The sequence below is a fragment of the Natrix helvetica genome, assembly GCF_964273705.1.
Source record: "Natrix helvetica genome assembly, chromosome: 3".
NCBI classification, from domain to species: Eukaryota; Metazoa; Chordata; class Lepidosauria; order Squamata; family Natricidae; genus Natrix; species Natrix helvetica.
In genome coordinates this window covers 73559799-73585612 of record NC_138549.1, presented here as the reverse complement: position 1 = coordinate 73585612, position 25814 = coordinate 73559799, and the positions used below count along the sequence as shown (strand labels likewise).

At 40.2% G+C, this 25814-nt stretch overlaps 1 protein-coding gene across 1 annotated transcript; it reads right to left on the bottom strand.

Annotated features, from left to right (window-relative positions):
* Nucleotides 1–3511: 3511 nt before the first annotated feature.
* RO60 (Ro60, Y RNA binding protein) lies at nt 3512–24347 on the bottom strand. Its single transcript, XM_081947171.1, has 9 exons — nt 24192–24347; nt 19266–19869; nt 17985–18205; nt 17360–17506; nt 11304–11441; nt 10141–10257; nt 9226–9339; nt 4760–4906; nt 3512–4126 (listed from the first exon to the last, which is right to left on the bottom strand). Exons 2-9 carry the CDS (start codon nt 19843–19845, stop codon nt 3974–3976), a joined length of 1617 nt encoding a protein of 538 aa, XP_081803297.1. The 5' UTR covers nt 19846–19869; nt 24192–24347; the 3' UTR covers nt 3512–3973.
* Nucleotides 24348–25814: the final 1467 nt, after the last annotated feature.

The following is a 25814-nucleotide window of genomic DNA, read 5'->3' as shown; positions in this document are numbered from 1 at the left end:
CAGACCTCTCTAAGTGGTTTACAGTCAGAATATTGTCCCCAACAATCCGGGTCCTCTTTTACTGATCTCAGAAGAATGGAAGGCTGAGTCAACTTTGAGTCAGTGAGACTTTACATGCCTAACTGCTGGCAGTCAGCAGAATTAGCCTACAATATTGCATTTTAACCACTGTCACTACGGGTCGAAGCATGATATAAGTATAGCTGTAATCCTTCCAAATGAATCAAAGGCAAAAGACCTATAAAGTGACTTAGGTCAGTTTCCACTTATACAATTAACTTATTCTATAAATCACAACTACAATTAGGTCTTTGCAAATGTTTTAAAAGCCACACATTTATAATTACAATTCATATATATGTGTAGCAACTTTTTCCAGACTCAGCAATATTTTTATACTTGTCAGAAGCTGTCTGTAGTATCTATACATCTATGTTCAACATCTGTCTCAAAAATGAGTCATAATAATAATACGAACCATGATCTTTATTTTTTTTACAGTTAAATAGAAAATGCAGTAAGAATCCTCTAAAAAATAGACAAGAAAACTAGTTTACCGTACATATTATCACCCAATGTAAAACGCCTTGTGTGGCACTGTAAAAACCCTTTTAGATATTTAAATATTCTTTAATAAAGATAATTTACAGAAAGGTCAGTACAGCTACAAGTTCTTTAAAATCCATGATTTTAATAGAGCAGCTGTTGATCAACTGCTCCTTCTGTAAAGGACAGAAGAATAACTACAGATCAGCGCTTCCAAAGCAACCTCCTCCTCTCTAACTATACCAAGAATTGATTATTGACTAGAAGGGAGATTTCTTTTTATACAAATCCTTTTGTGCAACATTTGGATGTAATTTGGTAAAAGCAGCATGCCTGCTATAGGTAGCTACAATTTTTAAAAAGCCCTAGAATAATACTGTCAGACTTGACAGTATTATTCTAGGGCAGTGGATCTCAACCTTCCTAATGCCATGACCCTTTAATACAGTTCCTCATGTTGAGGTGACGCCCAACCATAAAATTATTTTATGTTTTCCGTATTTTTTCAAAAATGTGTTTTCCAATGGTCTTAGGCGACCCCTATGAAAGGGTCGTTTGACCCCCAAAGGGATCCCGACCCACAGGTTGAGAACCATTGTTCTAGGGCTTTTTAAAAATTGTAGCTACCTGTAGCAGGCATGCTGCTTTTACCAAATTACATCCAAATGCTGCACGAAAGGACTTGTATAAAAATAAATCTCCCTTCTATCCACTTCAGTATCTGCTCCAAAATGCCCAGTTCTCCAGTGCAAATTTGCTGCAGACAGGAAAGCTGAAGTAGTTGGGGGAAGTTTAATCAATAAGTCTTCCAAGCAAACAAATATTATAAGACTATATCATCACTTTTTATTTAGTATCAGCTTTCCATAACTTTACCTGATGTGCTGTGTTTCTATCACCTCCCATCCAAGCTGGGGAAAACTGAGTCAAAGCAATTTCTCTAGCCATTTTTATCTTAAAAAATGGTATACATTATGTCTGGAATTATGAAAAAAATGTGATCCGCTATCATAAGTACACAGTGAAAATCTTTGGGTAGATAATTGTCACAATCTTGATTACCAACTGTTTACAACTTGTAAACTTGAGTTCATTTAGAGGATTTGGTTACAGAATGTATGCTACTACAAATGTGCACTATGCGTACATTAGCCAAAGGTGGAGAAATGGTTATTTCCAAATGTTATTAAATTAGAAATCTGGCTAACAATGAGGGAGGCTGGGAAGTGCACTTTAACAGAATAGAGAGGAGGAAAGGTTACCCATTTAACACTGACATGTTTCTCAATTTTCTAAGTCAATGAATGGTGTTTTTTTTAAAAAAAACAAAGGATATTTTCATTGCTCACAATACCCCATTAAGCCTGGCTTTGTGACAAATTTGTCTGCAAGCACCAATGCTCAATGAAAATGTAGCTTCTGTGACTTGGCTAATCCAACTTGGTTAGTTTTCCTCTTCATCATATTGTAATGCCAATCCTGCATTACAGTAAACATTGCCATAATTGTTTTCCTGATTTTCCTGCTATTGCATGTCATATGGAATTGCAGCAAAGGCGAACTGTCCAAACCAAGAAGAGTGATTTTGTACCAAGCTGGAAATTGATGCATTGAGTTAAGAACCCTTAAATGTAGGAAACTGTTTCTACACTATTGCTCATATGACATAGAAAAGTTCCCTGATCAATAGAGGGTTTGGATTAGGGGACTGTAATATAGGAAGAAAAGGAACAGTAACATCAGTTGTGAAACAGTCTTCTATATAAGCTACCTCTTTCTTGCTCAGCCCATCAATTTACTAACGTATAACTCTTCTGTTCAATTAAAAGAGAATGTATTGTTTACATGAACTTATTTTCTAGGACAAAGATGGACAATTTGTAGTTCAGCAACATCTGGAATGGTACAACTCCCAGCAGGCCCAACTGGAATGACAGTTCAGATCAGCAACAGGTTATCTCCTTACCATAAAAATGGTGGGAACAGCTAAAATTCTGCAGCTGGTCCTAATCTTGATTTGCCTACCAGCAATGATGGTCCTTGCATTAGGACACAAAGGAATCAACGAAGGGTGAATGGCATTAAATTACATGATTTAGGAACATATAATCCCTAGGCAAACCAACCTGATGGTAAGGCAGGAATAAAAGTATTTCAGGCCCAGTCTGTAAGGCCCATTCATTGAACACAGAAATTGAGCAAGAAAGCTCTATGTTTGACCAATTGTTCATGTGCAGAGTCTATATAAATTAAAACAACATATAATCAGCTGTCTTGCTCTCACAGCAACTCTACATTTAAGTAGATATGCTGACACAAAAAGACTACTTTGCAAATGTTAACATGTACAGAAAGACAGATCAGCCATCATGTTAAGGTGGAGCTAGAAATGTGTGTCCATTTCTGATTTATTGTATAACTGTTGTACAAGTAACCCGTGAATATGGTTAGCTTTATTAATAATCCCTACCCTTGCTTCTTTTTGCCTTTTTCTCCTCTTATTTTGAGATATGATAAATCACATTTTCTATAAAGAACATCAGAAGATATTCTTTATTTTCTGATATTCTGATTCTATAAAAAATAAAAAATAAACTTGCTTGAGAAACCTTCTATTATCCATTGTCAGGAAATAAAACACAGACCAGTTACTTAAGTGTTTTTCAAAGTTGGCAATATGCTGGTTGGGGAATTCTAATTGCAGTCTACACATCTTAAAGTTGTCAAATTTGAGAAACATTGAGTTAGACCATAATGTGCACAAAATTGATGGTTTTTGCAAGACCTTTTTAAAAAACAAGAATTTAGAAGGCTAAAGTATAATCATCAACTCAATACCCCTGGCAATAATCTGTTGTTTCCAAATTTCCCATTGCTTAATACAAAATATTTGCTAAAAACAAGGAGAGCATCAAGTTGCCAGTGGTAAATGTTCCATAAAGTTATTGGAAGTAATGAGCAATGATAGAAATAATATAACTTGTATTGCATGTGTGGCTCATTTTTCCCAGATAGTAGAATAAGTTATTCCAATCAAACAATTGTTAACCTGAAACAGTGTAAAAAAGGTGAAGCCCTGTCTCATCCTTTGATTCCCTGTGATTAACACAATAAATTCATTTTAGGAAAATAAAATCTTCAGTAATGGAACACATTGTCATAGTTAAACTAATATAAAAAATTAAAAGCATTCACTGTATTCCACGCTTAGTTCTCAAAACCAATTATGTGCAACAGATGTAAACAGCATGTTCAGAAAGTAGAGTTTGCCACTGGCTGTTTTTACATCTCTTTTAAAATGTTAATACTCCAACAAAAGGATGAAACTTAGCCTTGAATTAATAGAGTCTTGTTAATGCAATAGATAGCTCCCCCAGTCAATTCTTCAGGAAGTTAATAGCTTTAGAAAAAGTGAGTGCTCACAGGTTTAGATCAAATCCAAAATGAAGTTTTGAATGACAATGGGTGTTCCTGTATCAAAACCACAAATATCCAGCATCCCTCTGTCATCTGGGTCTGCAACAGTAAAGCCACTGGATGTCATCCCACAAACGATTAACTTGGATGGAATACCCATTCTCTATAAATAGATTAAGAGAGGGAGAAATACTTTTTTTCAGATTATACTTGCAAAACAACAAATCCATATTCTTCCTGGGAAGTCTTACTTTTTCTCAGTATTTTGCAAAGATTTTTGAACCCAAACTATCACAACTACAACTAGAGAGACCTGAATGAGGCAAATGGGGAAAATATACTGGCTTCTTTTTTTTAAAAAAAAGTATACTTTCTGTCTTTTCTGTGGTCGTCCTTTTCTTAGTACTGCTCATTGTTGCTGCTTTGTCCTTAAATAGCCTTTTTTGCATCCGATAACAAGCACTGTTCCACTTGTGGATCACTTATGTGAGCCCAGTATACTTCTAGATCAGATCACTGTAGTGCAGATAGCTGGAAAGTCACAAGCAGTGGTGATATAGCACTAATATAAACAGGACTAAACTAGGATGTACTGAACACAATATTAAAGAAACAACTTTATATATTTATATTTCATTCTACTTTAGGATGAGAATTATATTGTTTGCCCAAAACCATTCCAGAAAATGGTTCTCTGTTACAACATACATCATCAGAAAGCTGGCAGCTACCTTAAGAAGGCAAAACTTTATAAAGAATCATTTCTCTTATTTTGCATTATTTAAAGAATACTTACCTCTCTATACTGTCTCAACGCTGTGGCAGGGTGAACATCTCCAGCAAAGGTCTCACTATCCATGAAGATAATAAAAACATCAACCGCTACACCTGTCTTTTGAGCCCAGAGCAATGGAGAAGAACAATTGGTGGCGCCCCTTGGAATCTATAAGCAAAAAAATAATTAAGATCCAAACAAGCAAGCAAAAATTATGTAGCTTTTTAACTTAGCAATGTTTCTGCCTGGGAATTAGCAAAGGGAATGTGAGTTGAAGTTTATATTTAAGATTGCAAACTGTGTTGTTATATATATGTTACCGGCAATGTGTGAAAAACTTGCATTTTATAGATTGCTTAGGAAATCTATAAAAAGTGTGATGTCTTTAGGCAAAGTTGGAAATGCCTGTTATTTTAATATACTATATAAACTTTCCATACGCATTGCATATAATATCTTGGCATTATGCAGAATGACAAGCACTATTTAGGCAAAGTATATAAAGTCAGTCATGAAAAGGGTTAGTTTAGGCTTAACCCTAATCTTTTATTGAAAAGATTTTATGAAAATGAAGGAAGAAAAATAAACTAAAAAATAAAGTACAGGATTTTCTCCCCCCCCCCCAAAAAAAATAAATAAACCAAGAAAAAAAGGACAACGTTAACCTACTTGTTGCAACAAGGAAAGCTAGAATGGCATTTTAGTGGGAATATTTTATACTTTGCTGGTTTGCTTTTTGTCTTTGCATAGAGTACCTAGAAAATATGTAAAATATTAGGTGCTTCATACTTTGATGTCCCATTTTTGTCATTCTATAGATTTCCTAGACATTCTATAAAATGCCTAATTTCACACATTGATGGTAACATACAGTGTATATTCTACCAGACAATCTGTGACCTATTTGGTCATTGTTTCAGAGATATGTCCTTACCTAGATAAATAGAATGACCATAGACGAGCAAAAATTATATGGGAATAGGAACAACTTCTTTCTTTCTGTTGATTTTCCCATTGAATTTTGTTGTTGGAAGCCAGCAGTAAACATTGGGAACCTACCTACCTAACCTTCCTGATGCGATCCCATAGGTAGCTAGGTCCTGTGCCATGGAGCGCTTTGAAGATGGTAATCAACACCTTGAAACGCACCCGAAAAACCACAGGCAGCCAGTGCAGCTCGCGCAGGAGAGGTGTTATGTGGGAGTACCTAGTACTCCCCGTGATGGCCCGCACGGCCGCATTCTGAACTAGTGGAGTCTTCGGGTACATCCCAAGGGGAGCCCCATGTAGAGAGCGTTGCAGTAGTCCAGACGAGACGTCACCAGCGCATGAGTGACTGTGCGTAAGGCATCCTGGTCCAATAGGGGGCGCAACTGGCGCACCAGGCGAACCTGGTGGAACGCCCCCCTTGCCACGGCTGCCACATGGTCATCCATCGACAGCCGGGCATCTAGGAGGACGCCCAAATTGCGCGCCCGTTCCACAGGGGGCAATTATTCGCCCCCTATGGCCAGTGATGGAATCAACTGGTTGAACCAAGGTGCCGGTAACCACAGCCACTCGGTCTTGGAGGGGTTAAGCTTGAGTCTGTTGTCCCCCATCCAGACCCGGACGGCTTCCAAACAGCGGGACATCATTTCAACAGCCTCGTTGGGGTGGTTTGGGGTGGAAATGTACAGCTGAGTGTCATCAGCGTACAGATGGTATCCAACCCCAAAGCCACGGATGATCTCGTCCAGTGGCTTCACATATGTGTTGAACAGAAGGGGCGAGAGGACCGACCCCTGTGGCACCCCACAAGTGAGTTACCTCCGGGTCGACCTCTGCCCCCCTGCCAACACACATTGCGTCCGGTCGGAGAGGTAGGAGCCGAACCACCGCAGAACGGTGCCCCCAACTCCCATCCCCTCCAGCCGGCGCAATAGGATACCATGGTCGATGGTATCAAAAGCCGCTGACAGGTCTAATAGGACCAGGATAGAGGAACAACCCCCATCTCTGGCCCTCCAGAGATCATCAACCAACGCGACCAAGGCCGTCTCCGTGCTGTGACCGGGTTGGAAACCGGACTGGCGCGGGTCTAGATAATCGGTTTCTTCCAGGTGTCGCGGAAACTGCTGTGCCACCACATTCTCTACAACCTTCGTTAGAAAGGGAAGGTTGGAGACAGGACGATAATTAGCTAGTTCCGTCGGGTCCAGGGAAGGCCTCTTGAGTAAGGGCCTCACCACCGCCTCTTTCAAGGTGGCCGGTAAGGACCCCTCACCCAATGAGGCATTCACTAGGCCCAGGAGCCAGCCTCATGTCACTTCCCAGGATGCCAGTACCAGCCAGGAGGGGCACGGGTCCAATAAACATGTAGTGGGTCGCAGCCGTCCGCGTAACCTGTCCAAATCCTCGGGGGCAACAGAATCAAACTCTTCCCAGAATGGTCTCTCAAGACTCGCTGTTGATGGCTCCTCCGGTCCACTGAAGGGGGCCCATCCACTCCGGATCTGAGCGATTTTGTCCTGCAGATATTCCCCAAACTCCTCTGCTCTGCCCTGTAAAGGGGCTTCCCGCGCCCTCTGTGATAAGAGGGAGCGGGTTACCCGAAACAGGGCAGCAGGGCGGTTATCGGCAGATGCAATAAGAGCGGCACAATGTCTACGTTTGGCCGCTCTTAATGCCACAAGGTAAGTCCGTGAATAGGCTCTTACCTGTGTTCGATCAGATTCGGAGTGCGAGGACCTCCACCTGCTCTCTAGGCGTCTCCTATGGCGTTTCATCACCCTCAGGTCCTCGGTGAACCAAGGAGCCAGGGTGGTTCGTTGCCGTAGGAGAGGCCGCAAAGGCGCAACCCGGTCCAAGGCTCCAGCAGCCGCCCTATTCCAGGCGGCCACTAGGTCCTCCGACCGAGAGCGGGTCAGGGCTACAGGAAGTGGCCCAAGCTCCGTCTGGAATCTATCCGGTTCCATCAGGCGCCTGGGGCGGTACCAGCTTGGACAGTCTGGTTCCGCCTCCCCGCGGTGGGGGGTAGCGCCAGGGAAGTCGAGCCGGAGAGATGAGTGATCTGATCATTTCAGGGGGGTAATGACCAAATCCCCTATTCCCAGATCACTCGTCCACTGCTCAGATACAAAAACAAGGTCCAGTGTGTGACCACCCTCGTGTGTGGGACCCTGAATTAATTGGGTCAGGTCCATGGCTGTCATGGAAGCCATGAACTCCCGAGCTGCCCCGGACGCTTCCCCCGTCGACGGCAGGTTGAAATCCCCCATAACCATAAGTTTGGGGGTCTCAACTGCCGTTTCTGAGATCAGCTCGAGGAGCTCGGGCAGGGCTGCTGATGCATAGCGAGGAGCCAAGTATACAATCAGCAAGCCCCACTGCCTCCCTGGGCCCCATTTCACACCAAGGGACTCACACCCGGATATCTGAGGTACAGTGAATTCCCTCAGCTCCAGACCTTCCCGTATAACTACCGCCACCCCACCACCCTTACCCAGGGCTGATGGAATGCACGGAAACCCGGTGGGCACATTTCCACGAGGGGTAAACCACCCTCGTGGCCCAACCAGGTCTCCGTTATCCCTGCAAGGTCCAGCTCCCCCTCTGAGATCAACTCATTAATGAGGGGGGCCTTGTTGATCACGGACCTTGCGTTGCAAAGCATCAGCCTCAGGCCCTGGCTCTGTAGTTCCTGGCCACCTACGCTGTGGGGGTTGGTGAAAGCGACCGGGCGTGTCCAACAGCCACGGTCTCCCAACCGACTATGGGATCTTCTTCTGTCCTCGCACCCACCCCTCCCTACGACCGTTGTAATAGGGCAACCCTCTGTTGGAGTGTCATTCTCCCTCCCCCCCCTACTACGCTCACTTCCCCCCTAAACTCACCTGTTCGCCTGGCACTGGTCCCTCTCCTGGCCTGATTAACCCACCCCCCACCCTGGAACCCCCTAAAAAGGATAAAAAGCATTTCATTAAAACCCCCCTAAGTTTGCGCTTCTTCCACCTCTCTGGGTTCACAAACCCGTCATCAAGGTGGGCCCCGAAGGGGGCAAAGGGCCACACCTGCGAGAGGGGGGACTCCCGCAGCAGGAGCAAGTCCGACCTCGAATACGTAATGGTAAAAGCTATGACAAAGTCCAGGTGCTGTTGATGTTAAAGTTAGTAAGCCAGGATTCCTAATGGGAGGAAAGCAATGTCCACGATCATATCCAGGTGGGAAGATATTATGTTGGTCAGGTGATCGGTTGGTAGATGGATAATAAATAAATGGAGGCCTGGAGGCCTGGGTGCGGTTCATTGTGGGCGGAGGAGGGCAGATAGTTTGTAGTAGCTAGTTGTTGTAAAATAGCAGATGGCGAGGGTGAGTGGGGGAGAGATAGTAGGGGTAAGGCAGGTGAACGCCTTTAAGACTTAGTAAAATACTTCTTTTCATGATAAATACATTAAGTTAACTATTCTCATATAAAACTACAGGGTGACTTTAAGAATATTAGATACCTCAGACATTTTCTGTAATACTTGTGGTAAAGTCATATCCTCAGTCACAGGACAAGGAACTATATCATGGGAAAAAGCAACGATGTGGGAATCTTTTTCAGTGCGTGCCACAACCTGGTAAAAACCAAATGACCAAAGGTAAAGATAGAATTTTATTTTCCTGTTTCTTGAACTAAAAAGCATTTCTGTAACTCAAGCTTTCTGTGATTTTCAAATGTGAAATAGCTGTTTCCAAAAAACTTTTCTATTCTAATTCATCCCTCTTCTAACTCTCCGACACATCCTTCTCCAAGACTTTAAGGTTTTTTAAAAATCTTCTTTGGATACAAGTGCTGAAAATCAGATTACCAAATCTTGCACAATGGTTCCTTCTTGACTTGTAGAACAGGCACTAATAGGATGCATCATCTTGGCTAAATACTTACTTTAGTATGGGAGGCATTCATCACTGTAAAAATGCTTTGTTGCCTGATCTAACTTGAGCAACAGGAAAATTATGTATTGTAGACAAATGGCATGACAAGACTGGGTAGTAAGGCATGGAATGAATAAAAGGGTATCAACACGTGGCCAACTACTGTCCAGCAAGTCACTTAAATTCTAAACACACAGAGACATTTAGGAGTCATCAGAGGAAATATATCCTTGTATATTTTTGGGAAATGTTGACCATGTTATCCAAAAATAAAAAGGATAAATAAAACAGAAGCTTGATTTATATCTGAAGAAATAAGTAGGATAGGAATTAATACCTATGTAGATTTGTTACAATTTTGTTTTAAAATCATATTATCATGAGGAAAATATCCTGGGTTTTACCAAATTACAATCTATTGAGTCTTGGAAACAATGCCATCACATCCCAAAATTTGAGAAATATCATAAAAAATATCATAAAAATGAGACATTTCTTACCATGCACATTGTTGCAGCAATGGTTCTAGCATTCAGCACACTACCAAAAACCTTTTGCAACATAGAATCACTAACATCAACTGCAACTAAGATACGCTTTCCCATTGGTTCTAATGCCTAAGGAAGAGGCAATGAGGGGAAAGAAGAACAAATGTTTTTTAATTTTTTTTATTTCATGACTTTTCATAGTTGTGAGTGCTTTCAGAAGCAACAATATTAATCAAAGAAAAACTAGTTGATGACAAAAATAATTTAATATACAGACATATGAAAAGAGGGTCCTAATCCAACACTACCATCTGTAATGTAGATTATAGCGGGGGCAACCCAGCATAGCATAATTTGTCGACTAAATCTCCATGCGTCTTAAGCAAGGAAAAAAGGAAGACTACAGCCTAGATCAGTGATAGCGAACCTTTTTTGGCTCGCGTGCCAAAAGCAGTGGGAGCGCAGGGGGGGTCGTGCACGGGTGTGCCACATCCATAATGCTTTGCACATGACCCCAGTGCGCATGTGCGCATGACCAGGCTCCGGAGGGCAAAAAACGACCCTATGAGAAAACCAGAAGTCACTTCCGGGTTGCCCGTAGGGCTGGTTTTAGCCCTCCGGAGCATTCAGGACCCTTCAGGAGGCTTCCCTGAAGGCTCCGGAGAGCTAAAACCGGCCCTACGAGCAACCCAGTAGTGTTGTTTTTTGATCTCCGGAGCCTTCTGGGAAGCCTCCTGACGGCTCCTGAATGCTCTGGAGGGCTAAAGTCGGCCCTACGAACAAACCAGAAGTCCGTTCCTGAACATCCGGTTTGCCGGATGGTTTTCGTGCTCTGGGGGCTTCAGGGAAGCTCCTGAAGCCTTTGGAGGGCGAAAAATGGCCTCAAAAGAAGGCTGAAGTCAGCTGGCCAGCGCGAGTATGCGCGCTGGCCAGCTGACAGGGCAAGCCTCACGTGCCCTGACAAATGGCTCCCCGTGCCACCTGTGGCATGCGTGCAATAGGTTCGCCATCACGGGCCTAGATTGTTATGGACTGCTCATAAGAATACTAAAAAACAAAAATCCTGGGAACATTTACCATTCTGCTTTTAGCCAAAATCAGAACTTCCCTAAAGAGATATTGCTTAAATGCTTCACTTATACTGAAAGTAATTAAATAAATATTCATAACATTACCTTGAAGGAGTTGTAAAATGAAGTATTTAGAGCTTCCAAGATGTCCTTCTCTGGTTGCCAGCGCAGTTTCCCCCGATAACCACGCTCTCCTTTATAGTTTTCTAATGCAACCAAAATATGGAATGGGTGTATTTGAGCCTAAAGAGTTTTGAAAAACAGACTCCAAATGTTAATTTCTCCATCCAGCGATAATTTCTGTTAATTAAGTATGTTATAAAATCATTGATTCTGGACTAGAAAATTATATTTAAGTATTCTGAATACAATGCAATACGACTTTTTAACATGTTTTCAGAGTATTGCTAGAAATAACTGCTACAGTATCCCTTAGATTTCCCCCCCTTCATTTAAGTGAGATTAAAAAAATATTTTTTCAGTTATTAATTCAATGGTTTATTTTGTTGGTTTAGAGAAATTCAAATTTATATGGTGACCTCACAAATTTGGTTTGTAATCAGAACACTGCTTTTTTATTCTTTGCCTTCTGTAAATCTATTACACAAGAAGAGAAATCCTTTCACATGACGGTCAGCCAATGTTCCCGACAAAAGGATATTTTTGTATAGTATTTATTGTAATTTTCACTTTTTCAGCAAAACAAGGATTCCCCCTTTAACTGTAGAGAAAACATTAAAAAAGTTACTGACTTGAAGGAGTACCTTTATAAAAAAGATGAATAGAAAGAAAGATTATGAGCATATTTTAAAATCTTGTACATGTAGTCCTTGACTTACAAGCAATCATTTAGTGACCATTTGAAGTTGCAACAGTACTGAAAAAAGTGACTTATGACCAATTTTTCACACTTACGACCATTGCTGCATCCCTGTGGTCATGAGATCAAAATTTGGATGCTTGGCAACTGGCATGTATTTTTGATGGTTGCAGTGTCCCAGGATCAAGTGATCACTTTTTGTGACTTTGTGTCTTTGTGGGGTCAATGTGGAAGCCAGATTCACTTCACAACCATGTTACTTATTTAAAACTGCAGTGATTCACTAAAAATAGTGGCAAGAAAGGTTGTTAAATGGGGTAAAGCTCACTTAACAACTACCTTGCTTAGCAATGGAAAGTCTGGGCTCAATTGTGGTCATATGTTGAGGACTATCTTCCTTCATCAACTAGAATTGCCAACTTGGATAAATCAATGTAGGACAGGTAATTTTTAATAAATGAGAGAATCAAGATCAAAACTATTAAATAATTAGCTCTGATTACTTAATCCACTTAGTTTGGCGAAACGGTTTAAGGCACCAGGAAAGTTCTAGTCCTGCCTTATGTAGAAAGCCAGAGGCCTGATTTTGGGCCAGTTGCTCTCAGCCCAAGGAAGACAAAGTACTCCCAAAAATCTTGATAAGAAAACTGCAGGGATATGTCTAGGCATCAGCACGGGTCAGGAATGATTTGGAGGCACACATACATAGACACACAACCCCCTTTAATTACCTGTAAAATAATTCACCCCGTCTGTAAAAGAGTAATAGCTTTATTTGTTAGGCACATAAAACTAGGCAAAATAGACACTGAATAAAATGCAAATTGATACAATATTATACTTTAATACAATACAATACAATAGTAGAGTTGGAAGGGACCTTGGAGGTCTTCTAGTCCAACCCCCTGCCTAAGCAGGAAACCCTATACCGTTTCAGACAAATAGCTATCCAACATGTTCTTAAAGACTTCCAGTGTTGGGGCATTCACAACTTCTGGAGGCAAACTGTTCCACTGATTAATTGTTCTAACTGTCAGGAAATTTCTCCTCAGTTCTAAGTTGCTTCTCTCCTTGATTAGTTTCCACCCATTGCTTCTTGTTCTACCCTCAGGTGCCTTGGAGAATAGTTTGACTCCCTCTTCTTTGTGGCAACTCCTGAGATATTGGAACACTGCTATCATGTCTCCCCTAGTCCTTCTTTCTCTTAAGCTAAACATACCCAGTTCCTGCAACCGTTCTTCATATGTTTTAGTCTCCAGTCCCCTAAGCATCTTTGTTGCTCTTCTCTGCACTCTTTCTAGAGTCTCCACATCTTTTTTACATCGTAGCGACCAGAACTGAATGCAGTATTCTAAGTGTGGCCTTACCAAGGCATTATAAAGTGATATTAACACTTCACGTGATCTTGATTCTATCCCTCTGTTGATGCAGCCTAGAACTGTGTTGGCTTTTTTGGCAGCTGCTGCACACTGCTGGCTCATATTTAAATGGTTGTCCACTAGGACTCCAAGATCCCTTTCACAGTTACTACTACTGAGCAAGGTACCACCTATACTGTACCTGTGCATTCCATTTTTGTTGCCTAAATGTAGAACCTTACTCATTTCACCATTGAATTTCATTTTATTAGATAGTGCCCAATGTTCAAGTTTGTCAAGATCCTTCTGTATCTTAAGCCTATCTTCTGGAGTGTTGGCTATTCCTGCCAGCTTGGTGTCATCTGCAAATTTGATGAGTTCCCCATTTATTCCCTCATCCAAATCATTGATGAAGATGTTGAAGAGTACTGGGCCTAAAACAGAGCCTTCGGGTACTCCACTGCGTACTTCCCTCCATGTAGATGCAGTTCCATTGAGGACTACACGTTGAGTGTGGTTGGTCAGCCAGTTACGAATCCATCTGGTGGTGATGCTGTCTAACCCACATTCTTCTACTTTATCTAGTAGTAGGTTATGGTCTACCTTATCAAAAGCCTTACTGAAGTCCAAGTAAACTATATCGACGGCATTCCTCTGGTCCACTAATTTTGTCACATTATCAAATAATGCAATAAGATTAGTCTGGCATGATCTGTTTTTGACAAATCCATGTTGGCTTTTGGCTATTACTTTGTTTGCTTCTAGCAAACAAAGTTAAATGGGGTAAAATTCAATTAAACTGAAAGGTCCATGACATATAGCATTGTCCTCTATCATATATAATTGGAAAATAAATAATTATTTGTTTTAAGGCAACCATAGAATTCTGTGAAAAAGATTTTAGTGGTTTTTTTTTAAAGTAACTAGAATCTAAGTGTAATTCTGGTGGCAGTCTATTCCAAAAAACAAAAGGAAAAAAACCCTGGAAACAAATATATTTTAAAAAAGGTCTTAGCCCAGATCTGACAATCTTAATCAAGATGTGGCTATTCCTGTATTTGGTACAAACAAGTAACTCTAACCCAATAAATTTGGTCAAGAGCAGAGATAAAAGAGTCACCAGCAGATCTTTCCAATAAGTAGATGTATAAGTAGTCCTCAACTTACAACAGTTCATTTAGCAACCATTCAAAGTTACAACAGCACTGAAAAAAGTTACTTATGACCAGGGGTGGGATTCAGCCAGTTCACACAGGTTGCCGAACCGGATGTTAATTTTGCATCCGGTTCGCCAAACTGGTTGTTGCAAGGACCGCTTGGCCTTTCCCGCCCCTCCCCTCCCAGGAGCCTCCACAGGATCCGTTTATCATGCCTGGTAAGTGAAGGGCCCAAGCAGAGGTTCTGAGAGGGCGAAAAACAAGCCTCCCGGAAGTCTGGAAACAGACTCATTTCCAGCCCCCGGAGCACAAGGGAGGCCGTTTTCACCCTGCTGGAGGCTCGGGAAAAACCTCCAGAGCCTGCAGAGGCCTACCGGAAGTACAAAAACAGGCCTGTTTCCGGCATTTGGAGGGCCAGATTCACTTAACAACTATGTTACTAATTTAACAACTGCATTTATTTAACAACAGTGGCAAGAGAGATCGTAAAATGGGGCAAAGTTCATTTAACAAATGTTTCACTTAGCACTTAGAAATGTGCTCAATTATGGTTGTACATTGAGGACTACTTTTTATACAGGGCATGATTTATGAACTCTATCAATTGGTACTATTATCTTTATTTAATTCCTAACCACTCTAACAACTGTCAATAGAAAGAGTAAAAGCAAAAAAAAAAAAAAAAAGCAATGTCCATAATAGTACAAACAACATTCTTGACAAAAATAAAAAAGAATAATGAAATCCTGTGATCTAGTTAATAATACATGTATATAACACAACAGATTCTATAAACATTTATTAAATGCAAGCAACAGAGTTCAATAGCTTTTTGTATAGCTTTTTGTATAAAAAAGTTTTTTTTTTAATATAGAAACTTCTACCCACATACAGTGGGTAATACACAAATACAAAGTAAGAAATAAGAAAACTGTTGATGGATATTTGGACTCATTTTACATAAGCATATTCTAGACCAGCCTTTTTCACATGGCATACCATAGAATCATAGGATTTCACAAGAGATTGTGATTGAAAATTAAAACAATTTTTTCAGCTTTGCATACTATGTAATACTAGCAGTCATAGTAGTTGAAATTTTTGCACAATGGATCTCAGCTTTTTATATTGCATTTAATTTTATATCAATTTTCCTAATATAAATAACATTAAGTACAATCAATTTACAATATTCATTTTTTCCCCAAAAATCTACCAAAACTACCCTTAGAAAAATTAAATCCTATTTTGTCTTAAGCCAGTTATTCAAAAAATTGTTTATTTTGTAAGTTTTTAAAATGTATGAAAGGGGAAAAAAAGATTAATTTCAACAAAAGTTAAGTTAAACACAACCATATTTTTTTCCAAGAAGAAGGAGGGCTAAAGTCATTTTTAGTTTCAAATAGGGAAAAAGAACTACTCTTGGACATATCATTCTTCATTATCATCTTGTACACTAGAAATTTGGATAAAATTATAAAAATGTAGAATATTTTAAAAGGAAAAACTGAACTTTCCTCTTCCCATATTACTGACTTGCATTAGAGCTAGTATCCTTGTGGTGGAGGGGAAGCCAACACTAAGAGTGCAGTAATGAGCTTGCCAAAATACACCCACAGAAAAAAAGATTTAAAAAACTTTGACAATTATTGTTGGATTATTATATCTACAATTCGCGGATCATGTTAATGTGTTACTATCTGTAAACACAATAATTTTATGCAAGGAGTTCTGTCAGACCTGACAATTATTACAAGGCTTCCCTCCATGCATATCAGCTGAATTATTGCAGAGAAGAACATCTCTAATAGTGAATCTTTCTCTCCTTTGTAAGTCCTTTCTCTCCTCCTTTCTCCACTTTGTAAGTCCAACCCCTAGCCCAGTGATGGCGAACCTGTGGCACGCGGAGCCATTTGTCAGGGTATGCGAGGCGCTGCCCTGTCAGTTAGCCAGCGCGCATGCCAGCTGAGTTCACCTTTTTAAAAGCCATTTTTCGCCCTCCCCAGGCTCCAGAGGCTTTATAGGAGTTTATAAGTCACTTCCGGTTTGCTCGGAGGGTGGTTTTAAGCGTTCCGAAGGCTTCAGGGACCGTCTGGAGGCTTCCCTGACGCCTTCGGAGCGCTTAAAACGACCCTCCGAGCAACCCGGAAGTCACTTCCGGTTTGCTCGGAGGGTGGTTTTAAGAGTTCCGAAGGCTTCAGGGAAGCCTCCGGATGGTCCCTGAAGCCTCCGGTGGGCCTCCGGGGGGGGGGGGCGGGGGAGGCTCTTTTCGCCCTCCCCAGGCTCCTATAAAGCCTCTGGAGCCTGGGGAGGGCGAAAAAAGCATGTAAAAATGGGGGGTGTCACGCGTTGTGAGTGCATGTGCACTGGGGGGGTCGCGCGTTGCATTATAGGTGTGGCACACCCACGCACGACCCCCCTGTGCTCCCCCCACTTGTGGCACGCAAGCCAAAAAAGGTTCGCCATCGCTGCCCTAGCCCATTATTAAATATTTGGGATATCCTGTAGTAGTGTTATTTCTTAGGCATATATACAATGATTTATTACAATGGAGCTTAATTTTCAAAACTGGTTTCTATTAAAAGATCAATTAATAAATATAAGTATAATCTTGATTGTCATTGTACTTAAATACAATGAAATTGATTTTAACCTCACTGGTTGAAAATTATAGCAGAAACTAAAAAAGAAAGAAAAAGAAGAAAAATTGTGCTTGTATTTAAAAGTCTGACAGCCCAAGGATAGAAACTATCTTTAAACCTTTAAATTAATAGAATATTGCTAGAATACAATGCACATAAGAAATCGGCATTAAAAAATCTTTACCTTTTTAAGAAGTTTTTCATTTTTTAGTTTTTCACAAATCATTGCTACTTCTGAGCTTCCTGGTTCAAGAACAAAATTTGCTGTCATTTTTCCCAAGTTCTTCAATATTGCTGTTACGGGCATGTTCTGTAGCAGTGCTTTCCATACCTTGTACAAAATGAAGTTCAAAGAAAAGTCATAATGTTTAAAGAAAAACACATACTCAGTATAAATATGCATAACTGTACAGGAATCATGTAAATGTATTTATTCATTCATTCTCCACATTTCTACAACATCTACCTCATCTATGTGACTCTGGGCAGCTCACTATAAAAACATGTCACAAAATATAAAAGCATAAATAAGAACAAAGTTAAAAATAGAGCTGTCTCTCTTCCCACAAGGCAAAATTATTTTAATCAACAGGATCCCCCTAATATGCCCTTCCCACCTGACCAAGTTGAATGGGACAATATAATTTTGGCAAAATCAGGTAACGTAGTCTCATGCCATGAAGAATACATGTAAAACCTTAGTTTTACATGCATTGCAAATTGTTAAAAATACTATAAAAACAGAGTAGTGCAGAAAACAACATTATATAGTGTGATTCCAAGTATTAATGTTTCTCTAATTTCCTTACCTCTTTAGATTTCAAGTGACTTGTCAGGAGGTGTTCTCTAACTAAACTATGCTCTTCTATCAAATGAATCACTTCCAGTTCATCCGTTGTATGCTTTACCCTCTCCACTGCTTCCAAATACTTCAACACTTTTTCAGCCTCAGCAGAAAGTCTGCTCTCTTTATATGTCTCTTGGACTTCCTTCCATCCCTTCATTACATACTTAGTGACAATGGCCAGGCCTGTTGAAATACAGTAAGTTTTAGTTCTAATTTAGAACATATTTTTAAAAAAGAAATATAAACTCCAAAATAATGTAAAATTATCAAATATTAGGCTGGAAAGTGTATTTATTTTGTATTTGGTATTTTCTGCATCTTTGCAAAACTAGCAATTTATTTATATACTACCTTCTATATATATATTACCTTGATATATAAATAGTGGAAGTTAGTGTAAAAACAAAAAGAATAAATACAGTAGTGTTACTATTTAATTAAATACATACGGACACCTATAGTGCTTTTTTCATAATTTATTCATCTGACCCTGTCTTTAGGATTGTTGATTGTGGGCATTCTTTCTGCTACAATTCTTCTATTGCTTTTGCTATTTGTAGCAGTAACAAAAATTACTTCTAGAAAACTCTCAAGGTTTTGATTTAAAAAAAAGTTAAAACTATTACATATTCTCCCTATTATAAAATAAAGCAACACAGCTTGTCTGTGACCATAATTAAACCTAATTTTTCTGTTGCTAAGCAAGAGTCATGTTGCCCCATTTTATGATCTTTCTTGCCAGTTGTTACACAAATCACTGCAGTTGTTAAGTTACTAACAGTTGTTAAATGAATCTGGCTTTCCCATAAACTCTGCTTGTCAGAAGGTCGCAAAAGCTGATCACATGACCCCAGAATACTGCAACTATCATAAATATGAGTCAGTTGTCAAGTGTCTGGATTTTGATCATGGACATGCTGCAATGGTCATTAAGTGTGAAAACTGGTCGTAAGTCACTTTTTTCAGTGTAACTTCAAATGATCACTAAACAAACTGCTCTAAGTTGAGAACTACCTATAGATTAATAAAAGTTTTTTTAAAACGTGAACATGCATTCTTTCCAATATTTAACACTTTTGATATGTCTCTCTGTTTTTCTCCCCACAATTAGAGTCATGGCTTACTTCCATTTCTCACCCCTCCATCTCTTTTGAGCAAACATACAGGCAAAAGCAAAATGTTTCCAAATTACTTATTGCAAACCATCCTTGCCGATTCGGAAAATTTACTTGTGTGCTATTACCTTCATTTGCAGGCTTTAGATGTGATAACCTGAGAAGATCTTTATGACACCAGCCATTTTTCTTCTTGTATGCTGTCACCGCTAAAGCAATAGCCATGTCATTCTTTCCATTGTACCAAACTGAAACAGCTTTTCTCAGGGCCCGACCCCACATGCCACAATTCATGCCTTCCTTCAGATCCTTTTTAAACTGGATGAAAGTGAAGAGGTGGGTTGGTATATGACAAATTTCAGGGACAGCCTTGTAAGCTTCTTGTTTGGTCTTGGCATCAGAACATTGCGAACAAATGGCAAGCGCAAACAATACTGGATCCTGTTTTGCTGCTCTACCTTCCTGGCTGAACGTCTTTATTTCTTGTACTGCTTCGTAACCTTTGCCACCTTCAATAAGCCTCAAAAGAGCATCTACACTTTCGAAGCTCAGTTTTTGTTCCTTGACATAGAATGCACCTCCTTCGGAACCAAAACACAAGAAACGGCGCAGTCTAGTCATGTCTGTAACTTGCCACCCGCATTCATCTTCACAGTTTGATAGCTGGTTTTCATTGCAGGGCTGCATTTGACTTGCTCCTTCTTCCATTGCTTCTCAGTATAAAGAAGTCTCCTGAAGAAACACAATAACATTATTTCATCTATCTGGAATCCTGACTTTATGGTCAGCTTTATTAAGACAATTACCCAAAACATTTCTTTCAAAACAAATTTGGCAACGTTTTAGGGAAAAGATGTTCAAACTTCAACAAAAACCTTCAGAATGAGAATCTTTTACATACAAAATATAGTACATATAGTAAGTATAAGAGATTATCTAAATTTCCAAAATATTCATTGACATTCTAAACAAAATCCCTAAATGAACAAATTTCCTCAATGCTAGTGAGTCAATACTTTAATACTTTTTTCAATTCCAGATAAAGTTTTATAACCCGGAAGGACAATGGATTCCATTGAATAAAAATAATATTTTGCATTTTTTAAAAGAAAAAGTAATTTTATAATTTCTTATATATCCTATGATGGTCTATGTAATTAGACGTTACTGTATTTTTCTGTGTATAAGACACACTTTCCTCCACCCCAAAAGTGGGTGGAAATGTCTGTGCGTCTTATAGAGTGAATGTTGCTGACGGCCCGCCCACTTCGGCCTCTGCCTCCCAGCAATTTGCCTCCCTGCAGCAAGCAGCAAACAGCCTGGTCAGCTTCAGCACAGCCTGATTTAGCACAAGCAGCTGATTGGTGGTTGGATCCGTCTCCCGGAATACCACTTATCAGCTTTTCCAGGCTGAGGAGATCACCACCTATTGCCGCCTCCGCACACCCCGTTTTTGGCCTCTGTGTGCCCCATTTTTGGCCTCTGCGCATCCCGTTTTCATCTCTGTCCAGGTTGCCTATCCCTGCCTCCTGGAATGGGCCAAAAATGGGGCATGTAGAGGCAAATTGCTGGGAGGCAGAGGCAGACATTTTTTCTTGTTTTCCTCCCCAAAAGTTAGCCGCATCTTACAATCTGGAGCATTTTATATTCTGAAAAATATGGTATTCTGCCATTGTAAGCATAACCACTGCATTTGAATCCAGAGACCAAATGTTTAGGCAACTATATTAAATCCATGCCTCCAATGCATTTCTACTAAGCAATTAAGATTTGATAATTTCAAGTTGTAATTTCTAGAAGTAATTTATTAATTTGATGTAATATCTTCTGGTGTACTAAGAATTCTATAATTACTTTTAATTTCTGAATTTAATAAACTATTTTGCAAAGTTTATTTTTTTCCTACGTAATATATTATTTGAACATAATTCGCTATTTAATTTACATTACAAAATAATTCTGGTTGTCAACATGTAATTATTGCTTCAATTAAATTAAATGTAATATTCTATCTGAAATATAATGTTCTTAGGATTTGCAATGCTGTTTTTAAAAATAAATTGTGTAAATGTGCTAATGAAATTCCACACAAATATACATTTTATTATTTGAAATAAAAAACCAGTTCCTCACAACATAGTAAAATATTTTGAGCAGTAAAATATTAGCACAATTTCTAAATTAAAAAGGCTCTCTCAAGAGCAACAAAAAATAATATAATCAGATGTGCAATTTGAATAAATGATGTAATTATTTTTATAAAATTTATAATAGTTTTCTATATTATTATATTATATTATAGTTTTCAGTTTCTATATTATTGTATTTATATTATAGTTTTCAGTTGTGAAATCACCTGAAATTGGAAATACCATAAGTTAAAACAAATATTTCCTTATTAAAAAATAAAAAAGCTTAAAATCTTGTAACATTGCCCAGAAGTCAATATGAGATGGGCAAAATATTTTAAATAAATATAGTTCAGAATCAACAAAATATATTTTGTGCCAAATCTTCACAGAGTAAACAGATATGAGTGCACCTAGACTTTGCAACAGGCACAGTATGTTGAATATCTCCCCCAGGACTCAAACCCGGCTATCACACTTGCAGTAGCAACTACAATGACAAGGAAAATCCGGTTACAGAATTAAAGATGTTTACTGCACCAATTTATTGTAGGTATCTCAACAATTTTTTGAAAATCTATATTTACACACATACTTACCCACTCCCTCATCATGTAACCAAGGGCAAGAGCCATACTGTTTGATACCATGTTTTTTTATTATTATTGACGTTATTACTTATTATCATTAGTAATATATTTTAACACTATTGTAAAAATGACATGAATGCAGAATACAATGCATTGCAGTTTTTCATTTGTATCCCACCCATTTTCCAATTTGTTCAAAGTGTTGTATCTTAGCTTATTCAATGTTGTCTTGCATAGTAATGCTGTGGAAGAAATTGAACAAAAACAGCAATTTATTTGATCCTACTCAACACATTCCATAGTTTAGATTCAGTTCAAGTTAACATTTTCTGTGATAGTTTGGGCTAAAGAACCTTTGGGACAGATTGTTAAGGTTGAAATCTATGATATAGCAAAGAATGCCACTGAAGATAGAAAGAATGCATGTTTCTACTCAATGTAATCAGGTAATTACAGGTAGTCCTTGTCTTACAGCAGTTCATTTAGGGACAGTTCGAAGTTACAATGGCACTGAAAAAAGTGACATGATCATTTTTCACATTGCAGCATCTGCACGGTCACATGATTTATATTTGGATGCTTAACAACTCACATTTATGACAGTTGCAGTGTCCCAGGGTCATGTGCTCTCCTTTTGCAGCCTTCTGGTAAGCAAAGTCAATGGGGAAAACAGATTCACCTAACAACTGTGTTACTAATTTAACAACTGCAGTGATTCAGTTAACAAATGTGACAAGAATAATCGTAAATTGGGGCAAAACTCAGTTAACAAATTCCTCACTTAGCAACATAAAATGTCGGGCTCAATTGTGGATGTCGGTCGAAGACTACCTGTACAATATATTCCCTTGGGGGATAATGGTACAGAACTTTTCCCCCAGCTATCTGTCGAGCAGCCAATCAATCCATTCAGATCTTGCAAAACCTCTCCAAAATCATTCACCAGACAACATACATAAGTTCTTTATTGATTTGTACTACTATGAGATGCACAATCCTCAAGACACCAAGTTGCCAAGTTGCTTCTATTGCTATCCTGCATTCCTGTTCAACTACATTGCTCCTATGCAGGATGTCCCAAGTGGATGACTCCAGCAATCCCGAAGCTTATAGTACAGGTAGTCCTCAACTTAACGAACACAATTGAGCCCACAATTTAAGTCGTTCATTTGCTAAGTCATTTTTGCCCCATTTTACCACATTTCTTGCCACAGTTGTTAAACGAACCATTGCAACTGTTAAACTGGTAACACAGTTAAGTGACACTGGCTTCTACGCTCCCCCTTCCCCTTTCCTTGTTTGGAAGGTTGCAAAAGATAACCACCTGATATCAAAAAACTACAACCATCATAAATATGAGCCAGTTGGCATGCATCTGAGTTTTGATCATGTGACCGCAGGGAAATGCTACAACGGTTGTAAGTGTGGAAAATGGTCCTAAGTAAACTCAAGGTAAACCACTCCAAACTCGACTGCAGAAAATTCAACTTCATGAACAGAGTGATCAATGCCTGGAATGCGCTACCTGACTCTGTTGTTACATCCTCAAACCTCCATAATTTTAACCTAAGACTGTCTACCTGACCCCATTCCTAAGACGTCTGTAAGGGGCGTGCATAAGCGCACCAGTGTGCCTAGCGTCCTTGTCCTACTGTCTCCATTTATTCATACCCATTTACTATGTACATACTTAAGTTTATACTTAGACCTGTTACCTTTTTACATGTTTGACAAACTAAATAAATAAAAATAAAAGTTATAAGAGCTGTGACGTTGCCCTGGTTAGAATGCAGTACTGCAGGCTACTTCTGCTGACTGCCAGCAGTTTGGCAATTCGTATCTCACCAGGCTCAAGGTTGACTCCGTCTTCCCTCCTTGCAAGGTCTGGGATCGAGACTGTTGGGGGAAACAGACTGATTCTGTAAACTGCTTAGAGAGAGCGGCAAAGCGATATTATAAGTCTATTTTTAAAGTCACTGTTTTTTTCCCCCCCAGAGATGTTGTGACTTCGGACAGTCAATTAAATCGACTGTGGACTACCGCATCGTGTACTTGCTTCTCTCGCCCCCCCCCCCCCCGCCGCACGAGATAGCTCCGATCGGTCAATCAATTAAAAATCGCCTGGACTCCCTCAGCTAAAATGCTACGAGCAGGGAATGTGAATGTGAACGGCTAACAAAGAAAGAAAGGCAGCGGGTTTGCTTCGCCGCCGCTCACAGGCCCAGGTCTGAGGTTTTTTTTCCTGCAGCGCAGGAGAGCGATTCCAAATCAGAACGAGGCGGCCTCGCCGCTGGCAGGTTGTTGAGGCGGCATTGTCTGCACAGGCAAACCGTACCTCTGCGTGTAACTGCGGCAGCCTCCGCGGCTTTCGGGAGCCCAAGTAAAGGATCGGTTTCTCCTCAAACGCTCTTCTCCGGTCACTCCTCCTCACCCCGCCAAGACCGCCTGACAACTTCCCTCACGCAGCAAAAACAAGGGAGGGAGGGAGCCGGATGGGGCAGCGGGTCTCGTCGCCACCTCACAGATGACGGGGATCCCCAAGACCCGGATGCACGGCCACACCCTTCCCCCGCCATCCGCATCTGTCTCGCGGCTTTACCCCTGCGCTCTCGCGGCCACAGGGGGCGGCGAAGAAGGTTCCCGCTTCAGTGGTTTCGGGCGGGTTGCGGGCGCACAGCGCGATATGAGCCCGGCGCCACGGTGCACAAATGTAGGGCGCTTGACCCTAAATGTGCGGCGCAAAAGCTTTGAGTTCGAGTTCGACAAGCGCTGAATTGCGAATTGCTGTACCGCGTGGAGGTGCTGCAATTTCAGCGCCTGTAACCCGCGGATGTTGAGGTTACGAAAGTGGAGGTTTTTATATTAACTGCTGTTCTAGTTATTTAGCTAGGGTGATGGATTGCTTTTAATTTTTTTCCGAGAAAAGTAGTATTTGTGTTAAATCGATGTCAATGGAGTGCAAGAGCCCCTTTGGTTTGCCAGTGGTTAAAGGCACCAGGCTAGAAGCCAAGGGATCACTCATCCCGGTCATGGTTGTCCCAAAGGTGCTTTTTTCAAGGGGCAACTGGCTTTGCTGGTTTATTTCTTTGAAGACGTTTCGCTACTCATCCAAGAAGCTGCTTCTTGGATGAGAAGCGAAACGTCTTCAAAGAAAAAAAACACAGAAACGCCAGTTGCCTCTTGGAAGATCACCTTTGGGACAAAAAACTATGAGTTTTAGCGCCCCCCTAGGCATAAAAAGATTCTTTCTCGCAATTAAACCAGGCAGGGAAAGGTCATCATAGATGCGTTTTATAGTTATGTTAAAACATCATTTGGAGCCACAGAATGGAAAAAAAATGACCCAAGGGATCAGTTAGTGGCTGCGTTGCTTAACCTAATTAACCATTTAGGATGACACTATTAACATGCTAAACCAAATAATCCTGATTATTGGCGTTGAAAGTGACGATTTGTTTACCTGATAGGCTAAGATTGGGATTTGGGATTAAGTATTATGGTTTGTCATCCCCGATTTATGATTTAGCGCAAAGTGGAACATTTCCAGGATAGCATAGCCAGGCAAAAACATTTTACTTTAGTGTTGTCCGCCACCAAGCTGTTTCTTTAAATCAATGGTTCCATACCATATGGATACAGAAAACTGGGTTGAATAATTCAGGGTTACTTATACGTAAACACATCAGTGCAAACATAGCCTGCCAGCCACTGCCCTCTTGGCCTACAGGTTGCCAATTGAACTTGCTCCCTCTTAAGACAAATTGCAAAATTATAAAAGAATAACCACGGCGCCATTTACTCTTATTTACACCGGTTTGACTCTTACTCTTAAAATCCCGTCTCTTTAATTGCAAGCCGGAAATGCAGCACATCGGGCGGTTTAGCCTCACGTCTCTCTGGTTATTTGCTCCTTTCTGCACCATCGAGTAGGGCAGACCGCCCCTATCGAGATCTAAGT

Excerpts from the sequence above, each read along its gene's own strand:
- RO60 (XM_081947171.1), bottom strand. The coding sequence starts at position 19,845 with ATGGAAGAAGGAGCAAGTCAAATGCAGCCCTGCAATGAAAACCAGCTA. Across the intron at positions 17,507-17,984 it reads GTCACTTGAAATCTAAAGAG|GTATGGAAAGCACTGCTACA; the intron begins GTAAGGAAATTA and ends ATTTTGTACAAG. Across the intron at positions 11,442-17,359 it reads ATGAAAAACTTCTTAAAAAG|GCTCAAATACACCCATTCCA; the intron begins GTAAAGATTTTT and ends AAAACTCTTTAG.